Source organism: Pavona decussata, unplaced genomic scaffold, assembly GCF_977016875.1.
Source record: "Pavona decussata unplaced genomic scaffold, jaPavDecu1.1 SCAFFOLD_161, whole genome shotgun sequence".
In the NCBI taxonomy this organism is placed as follows: domain Eukaryota; kingdom Metazoa; phylum Cnidaria; class Anthozoa; order Scleractinia; family Agariciidae; genus Pavona; species Pavona decussata.
Window position 1 is genome coordinate 4,015,001 of NW_028145572.1, and position 17,973 is coordinate 4,032,973.

The window sequence follows — 17,973 nt, forward strand, 5'->3', positions numbered from 1 at the left end:
AGCACATCAGTGGCATGCGGCCGATAAGTCAACTTCTTTAGTTAGTGTGTAGTGATTTGTCGTGTACCCTTTCCGAAATAACATTACATAAAATCATGTTGTTGTTTTTTTTTTAGATCAAACGCTCCCACTCTGTGCTCCAAACGATACTGTACATTGCTTGTTTCCATCGTACGGTGAGTGTCGAGTTATACTGGATATTATACTCCGGTTTCTGAACAAGCAAAGAAACATTAATTATTTTTATTGCATCGACTTATTTTTACAGACCTTATCAAGGTTTCGTTGGAAATTTTTTTTAGGTGAGGCAAGAAAATTGAGCTGTGACTTAAATTATATGAGAGTTTGTTCAGCTTTGAACTTCTGTATCCTCGTTCAAATTTGCCTCTCAACTGAGGTATATCCCAAATAATTGGATCCTCTAAAAAGAGAGAATATATACAGATTTTGGGGCCACGAGCCAGATTTAAAACTTCATACTTGCTTTTCAAAGTACTGGATTAAGCGGATTAATGGATTGACCCTGGCTTGTCCCCAGTCTTCTCTCATAGTCTCCTCTCGACCGTACGAAATCATAAGAGACAACTGGGGACGAGTCAGGGATTGACCAGTTGATTAATTCCTGTAAAATTGATCTCAAAATCACACAACCTTGTACCATACCCACATACAGTAATGGCTTTTTGTGGCCGGTAACGACGTGAGGAAATTTTTAATGGCAGTTCACGGTCAAAACCTCTGATGGTCTTACTGATTGGATCAGCTGAATGTTCTAGCTCATTTGAAAATTGGAAATTTAAAAAGTCCGTCGATTTTCGAGATTCAAAGTTAACCTGACTCCCACATAATTATTATCAGGTGTCAGTATCTTGGTCCACTCTACAAAATACGTACAAAATGGCGGATGGAACCTTGATAAGTTTTGTCAATCAATCAATCAATCAATCAATCAATCAATCAATCAATCAATCAGCCAATCAGTCAATCAATCAACCAGTCAATCAATCAGTCAATCAATCAATCAATCAATCAATCAGTCAGTCAGTCAGTCAGTCAATCAACCAATCAATCAATCAATCAATCAATCAATCAATCAATCAGTCAGTGAGTCAGTCAGTCAGTCAATCAATCAATCAACCAGTCAATCAATCAATCAATCAATCAATCAATCAATCAATCAATCAATCCGTTAACGACCTGAAAAACAATAAATCAGTACAGCAAGTGATCAATAGCTTACTGAATGAGCAAATCACTAAAACTGAAGTGGCAATGTGCGAATTTGTTAATTGTTCTATTTTATTTCTTTCCACCATGTTTAGAGGAATTTGCTCAATCCGAAGAAAAGACAAAATGTGGAGAGAGCTGTCAACAGCCGTGCGAGCAGACGGAGTACGAAGTATCTTTGTCATATGCCGGCCTGCAGAGGGATGTTTTCATTAAGAAACTTAATTCGTTGCAGAATACCACCAAGAATTTTGCCATCTACAAGCATTTTTTGAACATGAAAGACTCGGAGAAGAAGGAGTACATAAAGTAAGTATTCTATCTGTACTAAACAAAATGACGCCGGGTGTTTAGAAACTGCGCCGGTAAAGAAATTCAGTTTATTAGCAAAATCAGTGAAAATGTGGGTCGCAATTTTGATCTTTGCGAAGCCCTGGAGGGTCAAAATTTCTTCCTAAAACAAAACATATTGAATAAGAGAAGTGTGTGGAATCGAAATTTATCTCGGGTATCAAGTCGAACATTAAGTAATTATCTATATTGAGGTATCATCCATTACTTATTCGAAACCTTCCATAAGCGGCTATGTTCATTTGATAAATTTAGGAGGTTGCTTAGACTATGAATGTCCAGTTCACTCCTGGTAGTGTAGTGTCATATCATGGTCAATATGTAATTGCATTTTACGAATTTTTGCCATGGCTACCAAAATAGTCTTGAAGAGACCTACTCTTTAAAACCACAAAAACTTGACACGTCTCTCCCCTCCCCTTTGATTGAGCTCCCACACTTGGTAGCAAGTGCTTAGGCCGTCATTTTTAGGGGGCGCCCATAATTTTTAATCTGCCTTCATAAGTAAAAAGATATTCAATACCAAAATGTTCTTCCTTTTTGTGTTCACAGTGAAAATATCGTTTCTTTGGATATATATTTCCAAGATCTGAATTTTGATGAGATTGTACAAACGCCAGTGCTTGAAGTATGGTCCCTGATATGTAAGTCAAACTTTTATTTCATTCAAGGAATTTCTGTTAAGCGTATAGTTTCATGAAATTTGTCCAAGGAGGTAAACTCTTGTCCTGTTTTCTTTTTCTTTTAGCAAGTCTGGGTGGCAATTTTGGTCTCTTCCTCGGCATGAGTATCCTTACGATTCTCGAATTCCTCGACTTCATCATCAGGAGAATTTGCTTTTTCGCCTGGAAAAACTAAGGACCACTCAGATTTCAAATCCTTCGAGATTTACCTTTATCACGATATCAAGTAATGGTATATTATACCCGGCGCAACTTTGTATATTAGCAGTTAAATTACAGGCCTTTGTTGTTAGTGTGGCAAATCGGGCCAAAACCAAGCCAAAATGTCCTTGAATAATAAGTATTGTCTTCGACATGACAAAGTAGTAACACGGTGGAGAGAGGGGAGGATTGAATGTAATCCAATTTTCTCTTGAACAAGTATTCGTGGTATTCTTGAGAGGGTGAGAGTAATACGTGTATTGATTTGTTTAGTGTTCCACGACGCAACTCATTTCATAAAACCTTATCCTGGCTCATCAAAAATTTCTCGCTTGTGTAAATAAATTAAAGTATTTAAAAGCCGGAGAAGAGAACTGAATTCTGCCGGCCGACCGAATGTTATTCTGTTCAACACACATTTGAAAGAAACATATATACATTGGCAGAGAATGATACAGGGCCTCTTATCTTCTCAAGTACGACGGTGATTGTAACTGATAACATCATTAGGCCTTGTTTGACTATGTCTCTATTAAACAACAGCAATTTCAATATTTAATTTACTGGAGGTAGAAAAATTTTTGCCTTTCAAGACTTACGCAAAATTGTCTTATCTTACTTTTCCTAAAATTACAGTTAAAATAAAATGTTTTTGAATGCAAATAGAAAACATTTCCCTTAAGTTATGATTGTTGTTTATGTGTATTGTTTTTCGATGATATAAGTTTTCTCCTCCTCTCGCGTCTCGCGCGCTCCCCACGCATTTCGGGCGCGCGTCATAACTGTCATTCTCTCTTGCTGTCAATGTGATCTTTCTAGTAAATAAATACGCAACATGTCACTCACTATGATTGTATTGTTTTTCGTCATTTTATCTACAAGTGAATTGTACATACACTTTAGTGCTTTTATTTATTTTTAATTATAACATGCGAGTACGTGTTAGCATATTGGTCGCGAGTTAGATTGTGCCGAGCTGGATACCTTGGGCGATTTAAAATAAAGTTCTTATCTTATCATGAATTGTTGTGCTTGCCAACTTGAGCTTGCTGGTGTTAACTTGAAAAAAGAAAAAAAGCATTTCTAGTCAGACAAAAACGGAGTGCAATATTCAAGAAACATGAAAATGGAAGAATGGGACATAACTGAAAATCACAACAAAGAGTTCTGAGGTTACCTGGAAGAGGCTCGAAGACCACAACTGTTTCCTAGGAAAAATCGAGGATATTGCGAAGATTTGGAAATACTTTCCGAAGATTTCGTAAACAGCACCCGAGAGCGTCCGAATCTTACCAAAGAACCCCGAAAATTTCCGAAGATTAACGAAAATCGCTTAACCTCAGGACCCGTCAGCTACACAACCAGATCAAAGCCTGTTTTGTAGCTACACCAACGTCGCAGCGACGCCAGCAATACACCAGCGGATTCAGAGATAAATTTAGAAGTGTAAAATAAGCAAACTGGACGATTCTGTAGTATTGCTCAAGTTGAATGCCATAAAAATAACAGAAACAAAATAGGGAAGATAACAAAGAAGAGCAACTAACAAGATAATCGGGGTGTTTATGGCGGAATTCTTAAATATGGCCATGTTGAAGTGTTGTACTGCAAATCGATCTTGGCTTTGAGCTTGATGATGCCGCACGACTTGATAAATTTTGATCCAGACAACCAACAGTAGTCCAAGACCCTGAACTGCTCCAGAAGATAGTGAGAGTAAGATGAAAACATTAATGTCAACTATTCATGCCAGTGATTGCAGCCCACTTGTCATCCACAAGCTCACTACAACGGGTTTAGCTCTCGATTTTGTAACCTCTTGCTGGTATCGTAAGTGCAGATATATGGCCAGAAAACGATCAGCGCTTATGGCGGTCAGTTTAAAAGGAGTTACACCCACTAGGAAGGTAGACAGGATAATGGTTGTATTCATTAGAGTACATGATTGACTGAGGTGACTCTTGTGGCGAACGATTCAGTTTAACCTGACATAAGCTGGTTCGGCTATCAATCCAACACAGACAAGGCAAGACTCTGATATAAGGCAATTGAAGGCGAGCGTAATCTAGAATTCCGCCACATTGTCGCAAGAACCAACAGGTTACCCAACGTGGCTGTTATGGACATAAAGCAGTGCACAGCAATACCAATAATTAACTCGTCGGTGTCTTCTACCAAAACGCTCATTGGAAATCCAAGGCAGGAGATCTCTTTAGCAGATTTTAACTTTTCGTTCATATTTATGTTCTTTTGGTTGTTACAAAAAAGCCATAGGATATGACAAGGCTTACCCAGAGATGACCAGTGATGACAGTGTAATGTTATAATGTCTCCACCATTCAAAGAAAACGCCACTATTCATAAAAAAAAATGTTTAAAAATACGTTTTTTCTCAGGCGAAAACACTGCACTTCAAAGTAAAGGTGTGAGGCGCCAATTTCGAAACATTTAAAGTTGTCTGACAGTTGAAAAGGGACAATCACTGACAGCGAATTTTACGCCAAGATCAGCTGTAGCATGATATCCTGCATATGCAGAGAGGGCTTAAAGGGCAGTATCATGGGAAATCGATGGGAGATATCATGATATTTGGCCAAAATTTACTAAACTTTGAACACTGTGTTAATTAATTTCTCAATCGCTAATTTAAAGAAATATTAATAGTGATTGTAAGACGAAAGGTTGAACCAAAATATAGTACAACCGGCGATTTTTAGTGCGTTACAATAGCGAAATATGAAAACGTCCGCCAGACGTTTTCAAATTTGAATCCCACTCTATCTTGGTCATCTGCCGGCGAAAATATCTGTGGATAGTTTCTCTGCATTCTGGTAGTCTTTTAATGGAATTTTGTCATTATATCTTGGCTGCTATCAACCGAATAGCGTCTTTCCGATTTTCAGTGTGTTACTAAAAATAGCGTGATACTGTCCCTTTAATTTTCTTCAGAGATAAAAGAACCAAATTAATGACATACATTGGCTATTTTTAATTTGAAATCAATTACATTTGACATCCCACAGCGAAAGTTAGTTACGAAAAACTCATCTACAACAACGATGTTTGAAACACAATGGTCGGGTGGATCCGTCTCCTCAGTAAGAATCCTATAAATATTTTATTTATTTCTCTTGAAGTCATCCATTCAAGGTGGAATATTTTTTTTAAAATTAACCTTGACTGTTGTTTAAACTTTTAATAAAGTTCATGGATGCACAAAATCTTTTTTATTATTAAAAGTTAACGATTAAGTGTTTATTTTCCGGGAGAAATCATGCAACACACTTCTCCATTTTTTTTCATTTCATGTTGTGCTGCTGCAAAACAATCGTAAGTGTTTTGATGATAAAAATTTATGTGTAGACTTCCTTTCCCCTCCTTTCTTCCTTCCCGACAGCCCACATAATAATCAGTACTTGCAACTCTTTTAGTCAGTACTCCTTTACAAAATTTTCGCTTCCTGACACTTTGGTCACAAACGTTTCCATTAAATATAGAGGTTCCTATGACAACGAGTGAATAAGTGCTTAGAAAATATTACGCCGATTAGAACACGTGATCAATTCTTTAAAACAGTTGAAATTAAAAATCTTCTCTGTCCGTCCTCTTGTAACTGGCTAACTTTTAATTTTAATTAGAATCTTTGACCTTTCTGTAACTATTCATCTTTTTTAACTGACACACAACTCTTTGAGAACACAATCGTTCCGCTAATGATTATTAGCCGATAGTAACTTGACGGGAACACTCCATAATTTTGGAATACTGCAATGAAGAATAACTGTTTAACATTCTGGACTCGGATATTCTCAGTTCAACCAGGTTGATTCTCTAATCGCGCTTAATTATCAGATACTTGCTGCAGGGTTTCCAATCAATTCACTCGCTCGGTTTTGGAAATTTTTAAGATTAAGAGCTACTGCAAATCCGTGTATGATTAAAGCTGGATAAAATACAGATTATGATCAGTAATAAATGAAAATAATAGCATTGAAAATTGTCGATGACCACTGTGTGGAATGATCAAGCATTTTTACAATATTCCATCAGCTGGCCAACAGCAGCCTTCATCTGCATTTTTTTTTTTTAAGAAATCGCAAATTCGCATAGTATATACACTCACTGTTTAAAAAACAAAGACTAGAAATAAATTTGTAGTGTTTGTTTTTAAAAAAAGTATATTCGATGTAAATTCGCCATTTCTTAGTCAAATAAACCTAATGAAAGCTGCTATTGGTCCGCGGAAATTTTGCAGAAACGTCTGTCAGGTTGATTGATTCGTACACGAAGTAGTCCTTGGTCCATTCAGACAGGCACCAAACGGTTCTATTCTGTAAATATCTTTTCGGAGGGCAATGACCTCCTCAGAAATTCGGATTAAATTGCGAAGCAAAACCAACGTTTTCGCTGGCGAAATTTCACCGCAAACTTTCGTAACACTAGAAAACTAATCCGTTTTTCGCAGACGCAAATATGTCGCTTAAGGACGGTGCCTACTATTGTTACTGCTCATACGTTCTGCGCATCGCGAGATACTCGGGTTTCCTATGGGTGGTGCCTACTAATACAGGAATATTTTTGCACGGTTTAAAACTATTCGGATAAAGCAGAACTTGCCAAATGCTTTTAGTATCTGAAAAGAAAATTGGGGGTAACCATGCATTTTTCAGAGATAATTAGGCTTCAATTTAGGAAAAAATCTCATACATTGCTTTATATTTTGGCGTTTTTTAGAGATATTATTGCTTAATTATCTCTGAAAAATGCATGGTTACCCCCAATTTTCTTTTTGGATTCCAATAGGCCTTGCTAAGATCTGCTTTTCTCGCATAGTCATAAACCGCACAAAAATACTTCGGTATTAGTAGGCACCGTCCTTAAAGTATTGCACAATAAGGTTTGGTAGCATTTAGTTTCGGCAGGCCAAAGTATAAACAGCAGCTCGGAACTTCGGACACCTAAAATTTTCTACGATTACAAATTTCAGCTAAAGATGACCGAACTGATCAAACTGTGTTAACTTGCACAAAATAACTGTGAGTAAAAGGATCTGGAAATACTGGAGACAATGGGTAACTTGGATTAAATGTGTCCTTTGAATGTCTCTGACAACTGTTCATGATTCTATCGCTTGGTGTAACTGATTTACAAATTAATGCAAATATATGAAACATATATTTTGAACTGCAGATGAAAGATCAAATAGAAGAAAGATCCTCGCAGTTACTACGCAACTTAAGCAGTTGCGAAACGAAAGCATGAAAAAAATGCATTCTCGAACGGGATTCTGAACCTGAATTTTTTCAGGCTTTAGTAACTGCCGAGGGTAAATAAAGGTTATTATTATTATTATTATTATTATTATTATTATTATTATTATTATTATTATTATTATTATTATTATTATTATTATTATTATTATTATGGATCATTCTTCTATTTGATGTAACAGATTTGTCGCTTGGTCCAAATGATCCATTGTTCCTGACCGACAAATTAGAAAACTTCAACTGTAAAAGACAAAATGTGTTCAGTGCAGCTACAGAGCATCAGAGGCATAAAATACCTCTCTTAGCTGTGATTAATTCTGTTAATTTGGTATAAGAGCAGGATTATTTAATGGCTTAAAACTACATTTAAGCGAGCGTTTTGAAAGATTATTAAAGCGGTGCTTTTAGGGTCATCTTTTTCAGTTATTTCTGTTTTGAAACATATTGAATAAAGTAAAAGTTGCTTTGAGACGGCGTTTCTTTTTTTTTTTTTTTTTTGTAGCAATATTAAACCGCTTTTAGAGGAGCAATATTAAAGCGGCGTCTTTGAAAATTTTTTGAAAATGAAATGGCGCAAATACACTAAGCCGTCTCTGCGTCACAGAGTGAGACTATGAAAGACAGGTACTTTAACACAAAATGAAAATTTCCGTCAAGTAACATCAAATAAAAACGCAAAACAATTAAACACTATCTAACTGATGGCTTATTTTATCCGACAAACGTTCGTTTAAGTATTTAATATATTCATTTCAGCTGCTGTACCATTTACCATAACTGTGAAGCTGTTACGAAGCCGGTATTGCATTGACAAATGGTAATTTCAAAGGGGAAAAAGTTTTATTACTGTGTCCACGAAATCAAGTCAACCTGTCTGTCATTACGGGAGCATTTGATCTTTCACTTTAAACTGTTTTAGTTGGCACTGTAGAAATGGCATGGAGGTGTAAAATCTACTGTATCCAGGAAATCAATCAGCCTATCTGGCGCTAGTGGAGCATTCGCTGCTTCACTTAAAGCTATTTTAGTTGGCACTGTAGAGACGACATGGAGGCGTAAAATCTACAGTTTTGAAGATAGCAAAGTGATACATTTTCGTCACAGCCCACTTACCGAGTGGTGCAGAACGCAGGAGTCATGTGCGAAGATGCTTATCAGGACTTCATTGACAGTTTAAACTCGGCATCTGTTGTGACAGTATTCATCTCCGTTCTCCACTTCGTGTTTTCTCTGGTCGCTGTCGGTGGGAATATCACTGTCCTCACAGCAATATGGCGTACGCCTTCCCTGCAAACTCCTTCCAACATTCTTTTATCTGGTCTCGCTCTGGCAGATCTTGGAGTTGGCTTAGTGGCTCAACCTGCTCTTACAGCAATCCATGTTTTCATAACGAGAAAATTTGTATGTTCTCTTTTAACGTTTTTTAACGTAGCGTCATCGTTTCTCTCTGGCATATCTGTAGCTTCAGTGACAGCTTTAAGCATCGACCGCTACTTATCACTTCACTTTAATCTTAGATACAAGGAGATTGTCACGAAAACAAGAGTAAAAAATACACTGATTTTCATCTGGATTAACACCGGAATTTTTACGTGTGTTTGGCTAAAAAGCTTTGAAGCATACCTATTCACTGCTTGTGCGTTTTTGTCAATTTGCACTATTCTAATTTGCTTTGCTAATGTAAAAATATACTCTCTTGTCCGACACCACAAGGCAAAAATTCACGACCAACTACAAAGCCAGCAAAACATAGCGGACCACATAAGAACTGCGTTCCAAACGTTCGTCCTTGTGGTGGTTTTTACGCTCTGCAGCGCTCCATATTTATGCCTTATGATAACCATACAGCTCATTGAGCCAAATAGGGCTCTTTGGCTGTCTCTTGACTGCAGCGTGTCTTTGCTTCTGATAAATTCATCCTTGAATCCATTTTTGTACTGTTGGCGCAATAAGGGCATGCGCGAGGCAGTAAAGAAGGTTCTGCGCCTTTTTTGGCGATGCTTTACGACTGAAGATCTCGAAGTACACTAGGCCACCCTGTACATGGTTTCCGTGAAATATTAACTCCCAATAACTGTTCGGCGGGCCTCGACCGCATCGAATAACAATTGTAATAAGGGCTAAAAATTAAAATCCTCTTGTTTCAGAGACAGGCAATGCGTGTGCTTTGTCCGTCCCCACAAAGTGACCGAACACTGAGAAGCAGGGATGGCGCAGTGAAGAGAGCACTCGCCTCCCACTAATGTGGCCCGGTTCGATTCCCGGAGTTGATGTCAAGTGGGTTGAGTTTGTTGTTGGTTCTTGTCCTTGCCCAAAGGTTTTTCTCTGAGTTCTCGGGTTTTCTTCCCTCACTGGGAACAAAAAATTCTAATCGACCAGAAAAGAGTGGATCAAACAACCTTCGCCACCACTTCGGTGGAGGCGCCTATTTTTATAGGTGATAAATTTTGGGTATCAATTTCTAGGGGGTTTGGTAAACAACAATGAAAATCGCAAAGATTTCATGTAATACCGTATGTCCTAGATCTTAACTTTGCATTCTGCTTCGACGAGATGCACACAAAGACTCGATAAATGAATGGAAATTGCCACAATGTAAAAAAAGTTGCCTTTATTTATAATACACGTTTTCCTGATTAATTACAAATTTTCATTCATGCTGTAAGAAATTGCATGACTAACCATTACATCAAACAGAAAGCTGCATATATTGGGCACCCTATCATATGATATAAAGTAAATTAGTAATATGATAATAAAAAATCGTAAAGATTCCACGTAATATCGTATGTCCTAGATCTTAACTTTGCATTCTGCTTCGACGAGATCCACACAAAGACTCGATATATGAATGGAAATTGCCACATTGTAAAATAAATTGCTTTTATTTATAATACACTTTTTCCAGATTAATTACAAATTTTCATTCATGCTGTAAAGTGTAAGGAATTGCATGACTAGCCATTACATCAAACAGAAAGCTGTATATATTGGGCACCCCATCATATGATATAAAGTAAATTAGCAATATGATAATAAAAAATCGTAAAGTATTTGTATTCATGTATGTTTAAAATGTGAATCATAAGGATTATATTTGCTGTGAAATTTACTTCATGGTTCATTCTCAACCTCAGTACATCTTATGAGAAAACCACGCTTAATACAATCATCATGCCTTTTAAACTGCCATTTTATACAGCATAGGCTAAGCCGTTAATTTAATTTCAATTTGACTTATGTTTCAGTCAATTCCAATCGTGATCAACACCACTTAAACCTCCCCCCCCCCCCCCCCCCGGCAACCTCCGGGTATTTGACTGCCGCTCAGTTCTGCAGACAGACGCCTGTGCGGTCGGGCATTTGACTGTCGACGCAAGTTTGGTTAGTGGTAACGTGCGTGTAAAAATAATTTCTACTCCATGTAGCATAGTAACCCCCGATTAAAAATTAACCAATTAATCTTGCTCATTAAAAATGTTTTTAAAAGTTAATTTAAAACTAATGTTGAAGAAAAGTCTCAAAGCTGAAGAACAAAAATCGTTTGGAAGAAACTTTATTAATTAGTTATTAAACTTGGATCAAAGATCACGGTAACCCAGAATTAGCTTAATCGGGCTTTGAACAAATCAGCCCTGTTGGGTTTTTGTGCACCCGAGTGGAAGTGTTCCACAATCATTTCCAGGTATTTTAAAAGGAATCTAGCTCAGCTCACACAATGGACTACTTTTGACATTTATACATAGTTATAGTAACTGTTATGCCTCCTCGCTAGATTAGCTTATTAGAATAGTTATTTTCTAGGTGGCATAATACCTTACATAAGTAGTGTTTACATTTATTTCTTCTGCATTCCAGTGCGGTATAAAAATAACGTTGATGTTGTTGTTGTTGTTAAGTCTGCACTTGTTCTTGTGCTCCACCATTGACAATCGAATGTTTATTGTTTGGCGGCACAACTTACAGTTATGTTTCTGAAGTCAACATTACCGGAAAATAATGTCGCCACGATTTTTGAAGTACTCAAGAAGACTTTTACAACAGGGCAACCGTTAACACTTAATTTTTTTTTGTAAAACTTGTGTTTAAATTAGTTTCAGCGTAAACGCCCTTCGCATTGCCCCGTGAAGAGGTGATTCGGTTTATAAATAGTAAAATATACCAGTTATTAAACACTTCATGCGGCCAAACTTTTGCAAAAAATTGGCCCTGTTTAAGGTATAATTAAGTTGAAATTCATTTAAATGCGTTATCTTTCCATATGAAAATTTACTTAGTTGATAGAGGTTCCGAAGTTGGTTAATTGATTTTGATGCAAACACAGTTAGCAATAACAAGAAAACCAACAAAATGATTTTTCAGCCCCAAACATAGTGGGAAAATTTGATCAGACATTCTTGAAAAAGTCACCGAATGCCCAGGGATTTGCCCGCTTGCATGATCGCTTTTGGAATTGACCCATACATTATGACTGAAATAGCGTAATTGTAAGATCAATAGTAAATGAGGAAACTACTACGGAGTATATACCGTTTTCTTCCAGTATGACGTCATCCGTATCCAATGGTTACCAGTTTCAGCCTTTGGCAACAAAGAGCTCTGTCTTGGTTGGGCGTCAGTGACATTCTTGCAATCATCCTTAACCACGGAGGAAAATTAATAGGTCAAGAATGTATATGACTGTACTTTTCTTGGCAAATTTTAGACATAACGTTAAATAAAAGCATTATCGTTTCGTTTTACAAGTAGTCTTTACAGCTTTCTGCGGTGTTGTAGTGAAAAAGCCCGATTTCCAAGGGCAAACAAATGCTCCCGACTTTCTAATAATCGTTGACTAACAAGTATATTCTCAACAAAAATACCCTGAGCCTAATTGTTTAGGCCGCAAAATGGTACAAATACGATACAGTCTGAATGTTTAGGTCGGACTTGGCGAGCTGTAACGTGAAAGGCTGGGGCAGCGGAGCACCACGGAAGTCACATCTGAGTTGCCTTGCATCACAGCTCCATCCTTAGGGGGAATGACAAGATAACAGAGAGATGGCAGCAACATTAAGCTGAGGGCTGCCGCTATGCACTCTGGCACATCATCGATGTCTATCGGCAGAATCATTTGTCCCTGATCAGGGTTCATCGAGATAAACTTATCCTCGTCTGGGCTGATTTGGATCAAGAGCGAATTACTCGTCTTATTTACCTCACACCACCCTTGCTTCTCTCCCAATCTGAAGAATTTGATCTTTGCAACATTTTTTTCCTCGTCTAGAGACATTCGATGAGTTGTTTTCACCCCTACACAGATTCCCCAGTCTGAGCGTCCTCTAATTAGAAGTGCCGTTTCGGTGCCAGACAAATTAGTTGTTACACATTTCGACGAATCCTCTAAAGGATCCAAATGACCGGGAAACAACATGTTATCAACCAGATGAGCTGATGCAACGGTGTCCCCATCGCCATTGACAACTTCCAATACCATGACATCAGCAGGCTCAGCGTTCAGCACACGACACGTGAACGCAGTATTTCCGCAATAGCTATACAACCGATACACCGATAATTCGCATGGAACCCTTTGCAACGTGAGAATCTCTCGCTTGAGGACCGTTCTTGGAGCTGAAAGAACATCTGCTGGGTGGTAGAATTTGGCGAATTCTGGTTCTGGACTCAGTGTAAACCTGTAGGTGATTGGCTTGGGAGATGCACACGTTCTAATAGTTACGTACGCTTTTCTGTTTGCAGGACCGAAAATTGGAATGGGAATCCGGAAAACATGTGTCACTGCCTCCGTACTAAGAGCTGTTCCTAGGCACTCTGTGAGATCGATTGTATGGCTAAGATTTGGAGTCTTCGACAGCAACTTCTTTTGTCGAAAAGAAAACGTGATGTTGGTCTTATCATCTGTGTTTACCACTAATCTTGCAAGAGGCTCTCCATCACCTCCGAGGCTGTGGCTGACCCCTTTCAGTTTCTTTTTCCAAATAACTTCTTTGTTGTCAAGCTGCAGCTTGAAAGAAAACGTTTTGCCCTTTTCAAAGTTTTCCGTCTCGAATTTCACGAGTTCCATTTCAAATTCAAAGACCGCAAAATGTCGATAAGAGTACGCTGGCTCCGCGGGAAGGAGAGGTAAAGGAGCTTCACCTCGGAACAATGTTCCAGGTCTGGTATAAGCCATTCCATACTTTTCCCATATTTCCTTCGTCTCTCTTTCGAATGCTAGGAACTTGGATATCTGCAAAACGCTTATTTTGATTTCCGGGTGCTGCAGAATATGGCCAAGCAGGGTCTTTGTATCTGCTTTGTAGATGGAAGGATGAAGAAGATGTGTCTTCCAAATTAGATCAACATCACAGCATGGAAGGAGGCTACATTTCGGATTCTCCCGGGTTAGAAGCAAATGCTGTTTGTAGCGTTTTAATGAGGACATAAGGAATATCGTGTCTCTATAATGAGGAAGGGAGACATTGTGATACAAACTTCTTAGACGAGAACAGGCCACTTGAAAATCGCATTTTAATTTGGAGTTGTACGGCCCAACAGAACTAGGAAGATCGGAGAGGTCCACTTCAAACGGTTCGCTTGGATACGTTTTCTTCCAAAGCTTTCTCGCTCGTTCCAAGGATTGTTCTCTCTGTAAACCCGTATTTACTCGGTGGTCAACTTCCTTGGATACGATGTTCTTGCAGTCCTCTTCATAAACGCTGGGGTCCAAAATATGTGCTTGCCAAATCCATTCTATGTCCAGTGGTGCTTGAAGTTCTCTGCCATCGGTGTCAGGATTGGTAAAAAGAGGTAGCCATAGTGTCTCGTATCTCCTTAATGCATTTTTAAACACAGGGCCTTGGAAGATGTGTGGGTGACAATCTACAAGCTGCAAGAATTGTAGTTCACTGTTGGCTGCTTCCACGAAGTCGATTTCGGAGGACAAGTCAATTGAATCTGGACCGGTGGCCATTGATGGCGTGCCCTGCAATTCATAGTTTAATTAAACCATGATTAATGCTATTACACGATTGTTTGGTTTATCAACAGAGTTGATAACTAAAGGTAAATTGACCACCGTAAAGAGATTCGAGTGCTCACGTTTCGAGTGTTAGCCCTTCGTCAGATCACTTTGACCAGAAACTAGGGAAAATGAGTTTCCTTACAAGATATCACATATTCCATCGTTTTCGGACCGATATCGTTCCAGTTTAAACATAATTATATCACCAGACATTTTCACGCCATAAATCTGGGAAAAGCCAAGCCGACGCGGAGATATGTTTGTGTACTGTCTCGTTCTGGATTATTTTTTCTCTCTGTCCCCTCCCCCGGTCCTCTCGTTGCACTTTTAGACCTTCCCTTCTAAGTAAGTTCGGATCGTCAATAACATCAGCTGGAAATTACACGCATGAATTAGCAGAATATGACCTAAATTCTACTATTAAAAGTCCCAAATTAAACTCACTAATTTAATTTTTTGAAGGTATGCCTGACGATAGAGGCAAAACACATTTTAGCGATTTGGCGCGAACCCGGTCTACCCGCAGAACGGAAGCCATGGACAGCTGTTTTATCCAAACGTTGGAAATGTGTACCTTGCTGTGGGAACTGAATTAACCGGCGTTAACCTTTCCCAGCGTTTAATTAAATCTAATTCATTTACGAGGCGTAAATTTCTAACATTGTGACCCACGTTCAGAATTCTGTCCATGGGCAAGCAATTTGATACTTAACTGATTTCTTTGAGTTTCTGTGTATTTCTTTTGAGATACTTGAATTCAATTCTTACTTTCAGAAGTGTCTTTCCCGACATCTGGTACACCTTATATGGGACAAAAAGACTTTGGAATCATCAACATACTCTTCCTTCATACTGTAAAAAACACAAGAATAATTTGACCGTCGCTGTCTTAGAAAACTTTGGGATACCCTGAGCTGAGTAGCAGAGGTTTTAGCTTCTCCAGCGCGTTCACACTAGACTTTCTAAAAGCCCTTTCCAATATTATTTTCCCTCTTTACTCTTTATGTTACGTTGGTTTTGGTTCTCTCAAACCAAGTGTCAGAAATCTATGACAGTGACTGAACCATTTAAGGTCCTTTTTAAAAACACATTCGTGTAAACTAATTTGCGGAAAATGTTAGGAAACGGAATTTTACATCCCGAATTTTACAGAGCTGTTGTTAGTTTTACGAAAATGCTAGCTGAACTTTTTCCGCATTTTTAACCACAAATTTTCCCCTTCGAAAACGAAAGAAATCAGTCTTCTGGTGACACGAAATTCTGAGCCGACATTTTCCTAAAGAAAACTTTCGATTTTCTTCACAAATAAATTCGAATTTCTGAAGCGATTTTGGCCATCCGAACAGATATCCACCGTAATGAACCTTTGGGTGCCCCTGATTCTTAGCTTTTTAAAGTAACGCTAAATATGGAAGCATAGCCCCTTTAACCAGTCATAGATAAAATAATAAAAAACGTTTTTCCAGATTTACTTTGTTTTGGATTTTAAAAACTTGAGTCTTGGAATTAAAGTTTCGAATTTCTGGGATTACTGAATTTTGTCACGCAAGCGCACTTCCCACCAATCCAACGCCTCGAGGATCCAGATTACGACCGAAATATGTTTCTATCTTCGCCGCTGTTTAACTATGCTTTATGATCACGGTGTTTATAGATTTTACGAACTTCAGTGTGGTACAAACTGTCCTACCCAGACTAGATTTTACGAACTTCAGTGCAGCGAGATTTGATGTAATTTACACCGTAGTTTATTACAGTGTCACGCAATGATTGAACGGGCGAACATCAAACACTCCTAAATATCCATTATTGAAACTTATAGAAATGTGCTACGTTAATTAGATTGTATTTAAAATAAAACGGCAAACCAAAACACAAGGAATTAAAGGAAGAAGGTGTACTGGATTAACATCTCTTAGCTATCGTCTTCCGCATGCATATTAAGCTTTTAAATAACCGCCTATATTGTACCACACACAATGTCTATGTTCGCCTTCTACGCTTTTAAACTCTTTATCCACCGACTGCCAACGTTTTAAACGTATTATCTTTTACAGAGGACAAACGGATGTGATAGAGCAAGAGGTGTAAAAACAAAGATAAGTAATACGGCGAAAATAACTTGTTTGTTTGCGTATACGTGCGTGATAACCTAGTATGTTATATTTATGAGTCATTCTCACGCGGAGATTCTGAACATTCTTCCTATTCACCCAAGGCTTTTAAACCGTATACGTAAGAAATCCTTTGCTCTGTAAATTCGTTCGGTATTCAGTTAGACTTACCTTAAGAAAGAGACGTTTTAACCAGCGAAGATGCCATTGATTCAATAACTTTAGTGGACAATTGACTTTTGAATGGCGACATTCGATCTTCGGACCCCAGCTGAGGAAGACAGCGGTATCTCATATTAAATTCATCAAGGGACTGATGATTTATCAGTCACGCATGATTGCTGTAAATTATAATAAACCCGAGGATTATTTATTACACAATTACACAAAAGCTTGTAAATACATGTGAAATCACGGGCACCCCAATATAATCGGAACGGAACAATGCTTAGCTGCTTAGGGGAAAATTGTAATTTATGTTGAAACTGAAATGCACTCCAAACATCCATATGCCGTCGGTATTAGTGTGAACAGAGCAGCTTTTTTGGGTCCACCGTAGGAATATGAGTAATTATAACTTATTCTTGTATATCTAGTACGCAAACAACTGACCGCAAGAAAACTTTTGATGCCCTCATTCAAGTATTTAAACGCAACTAAAAATTACAGTTAAAATTCAGTAAGCTGCACATTTTTGTCTTGACAGTAAAACGGAAAAAAAAAATTCGGTCAGCTGCTTGGCACTCATATAAAAATTTGAGTAAATGGTGGAGAAATATAAAAAAATTGAAAAAATTCCAGACGTTTCGAGCTTTAGCCCTTCATCAGCAGAAGCCAAGTGGAAAATCAACCATCTCATCAACTTTTACAGCTTGTACATTTTTATGTCTACTCAAGATTCCTTTCGGTGGAACTGATCCTTTGGTCTTGACCGTCTCAATTATAACTTCGGATTAAGCTGTGATTAAAAAAGAACGTTTTCTTTGGCAAAATGTCAAAGCTCATTGATTGATTGATTGATTGATTGATTGTCAGCTGATTCTGTTTGTTTTCGAAGGGGCAAATATGGAGTTTAACCCCGCCAAGTAAGCCGGGACCAGTGAAGGCGGCCTGCCAGCGATTTT

At 38.1% G+C, this 17,973-nt stretch overlaps 3 protein-coding genes across 5 annotated transcripts in view; 2 read left to right on the plus strand and 1 right to left on the minus strand.

Annotated features, from left to right (window-relative positions):
- Nucleotides 1–3,593, plus strand: part of LOC146464897 (acid-sensing ion channel 2-like) — a 6,494-nt gene extending 2,901 nt beyond the window's left edge. Inside the window, exons 3-6 of one of the 2 annotated variants that reach the window (XM_085129343.1) lie at nt 117–176; nt 1,323–1,536; nt 2,131–2,222; nt 2,327–2,578. In XM_085129343.1, the coding sequence (XP_084985469.1) occupies nt 117–176; nt 1,323–1,536; nt 2,131–2,222; nt 2,327–2,436 (476 nt within the window). In that variant the 3' untranslated portion in view covers nt 2,437–2,578. Of the gene's footprint in view, nt 1–116; nt 177–1,322; nt 1,537–2,130; nt 2,223–2,326 lie in introns of both variants that reach the window. The other variant, XM_085129342.1, reaches the window with a different exon arrangement.
- A 4,920-nt stretch (nt 3,594–8,513) lies between these two features.
- On the plus strand, nt 8,514–10,185 carry LOC146464898 (adenosine receptor A2b-like). Its single transcript, XM_085129346.1, has one exon. It carries the CDS (start codon nt 8,870–8,872, stop codon nt 9,761–9,763), a length of 894 nt encoding a protein of 297 aa, XP_084985472.1. The 5' UTR covers nt 8,514–8,869; the 3' UTR covers nt 9,764–10,185.
- Nucleotides 10,186–10,321: 136 nt separating this feature from the next.
- On the minus strand, nt 10,322–17,185 carry LOC146464899 (uncharacterized). Of its 2 annotated transcripts, XR_014868414.1 has the most exons (3): nt 17,021–17,185; nt 10,650–14,696; nt 10,322–10,536 (listed from the first exon to the last, which is right to left on the minus strand). XR_014868414.1 is itself a non-coding variant. In XM_085129345.1 (2 exons), exon 2 carries the CDS (start codon nt 14,682–14,684, stop codon nt 12,651–12,653), a length of 2,034 nt encoding a protein of 677 aa, XP_084985471.1. In that variant the 5' UTR covers nt 14,685–14,696; nt 17,021–17,185; the 3' UTR covers nt 10,322–12,650. The 2 variants fall into 2 exon arrangements, 1 of the variants encoding a protein (XP_084985471.1); XM_085129345.1 differs by having other exon boundaries at nt 10,322–14,696.
- Between the last annotated feature and the right edge of the window lie 788 nt (nt 17,186–17,973).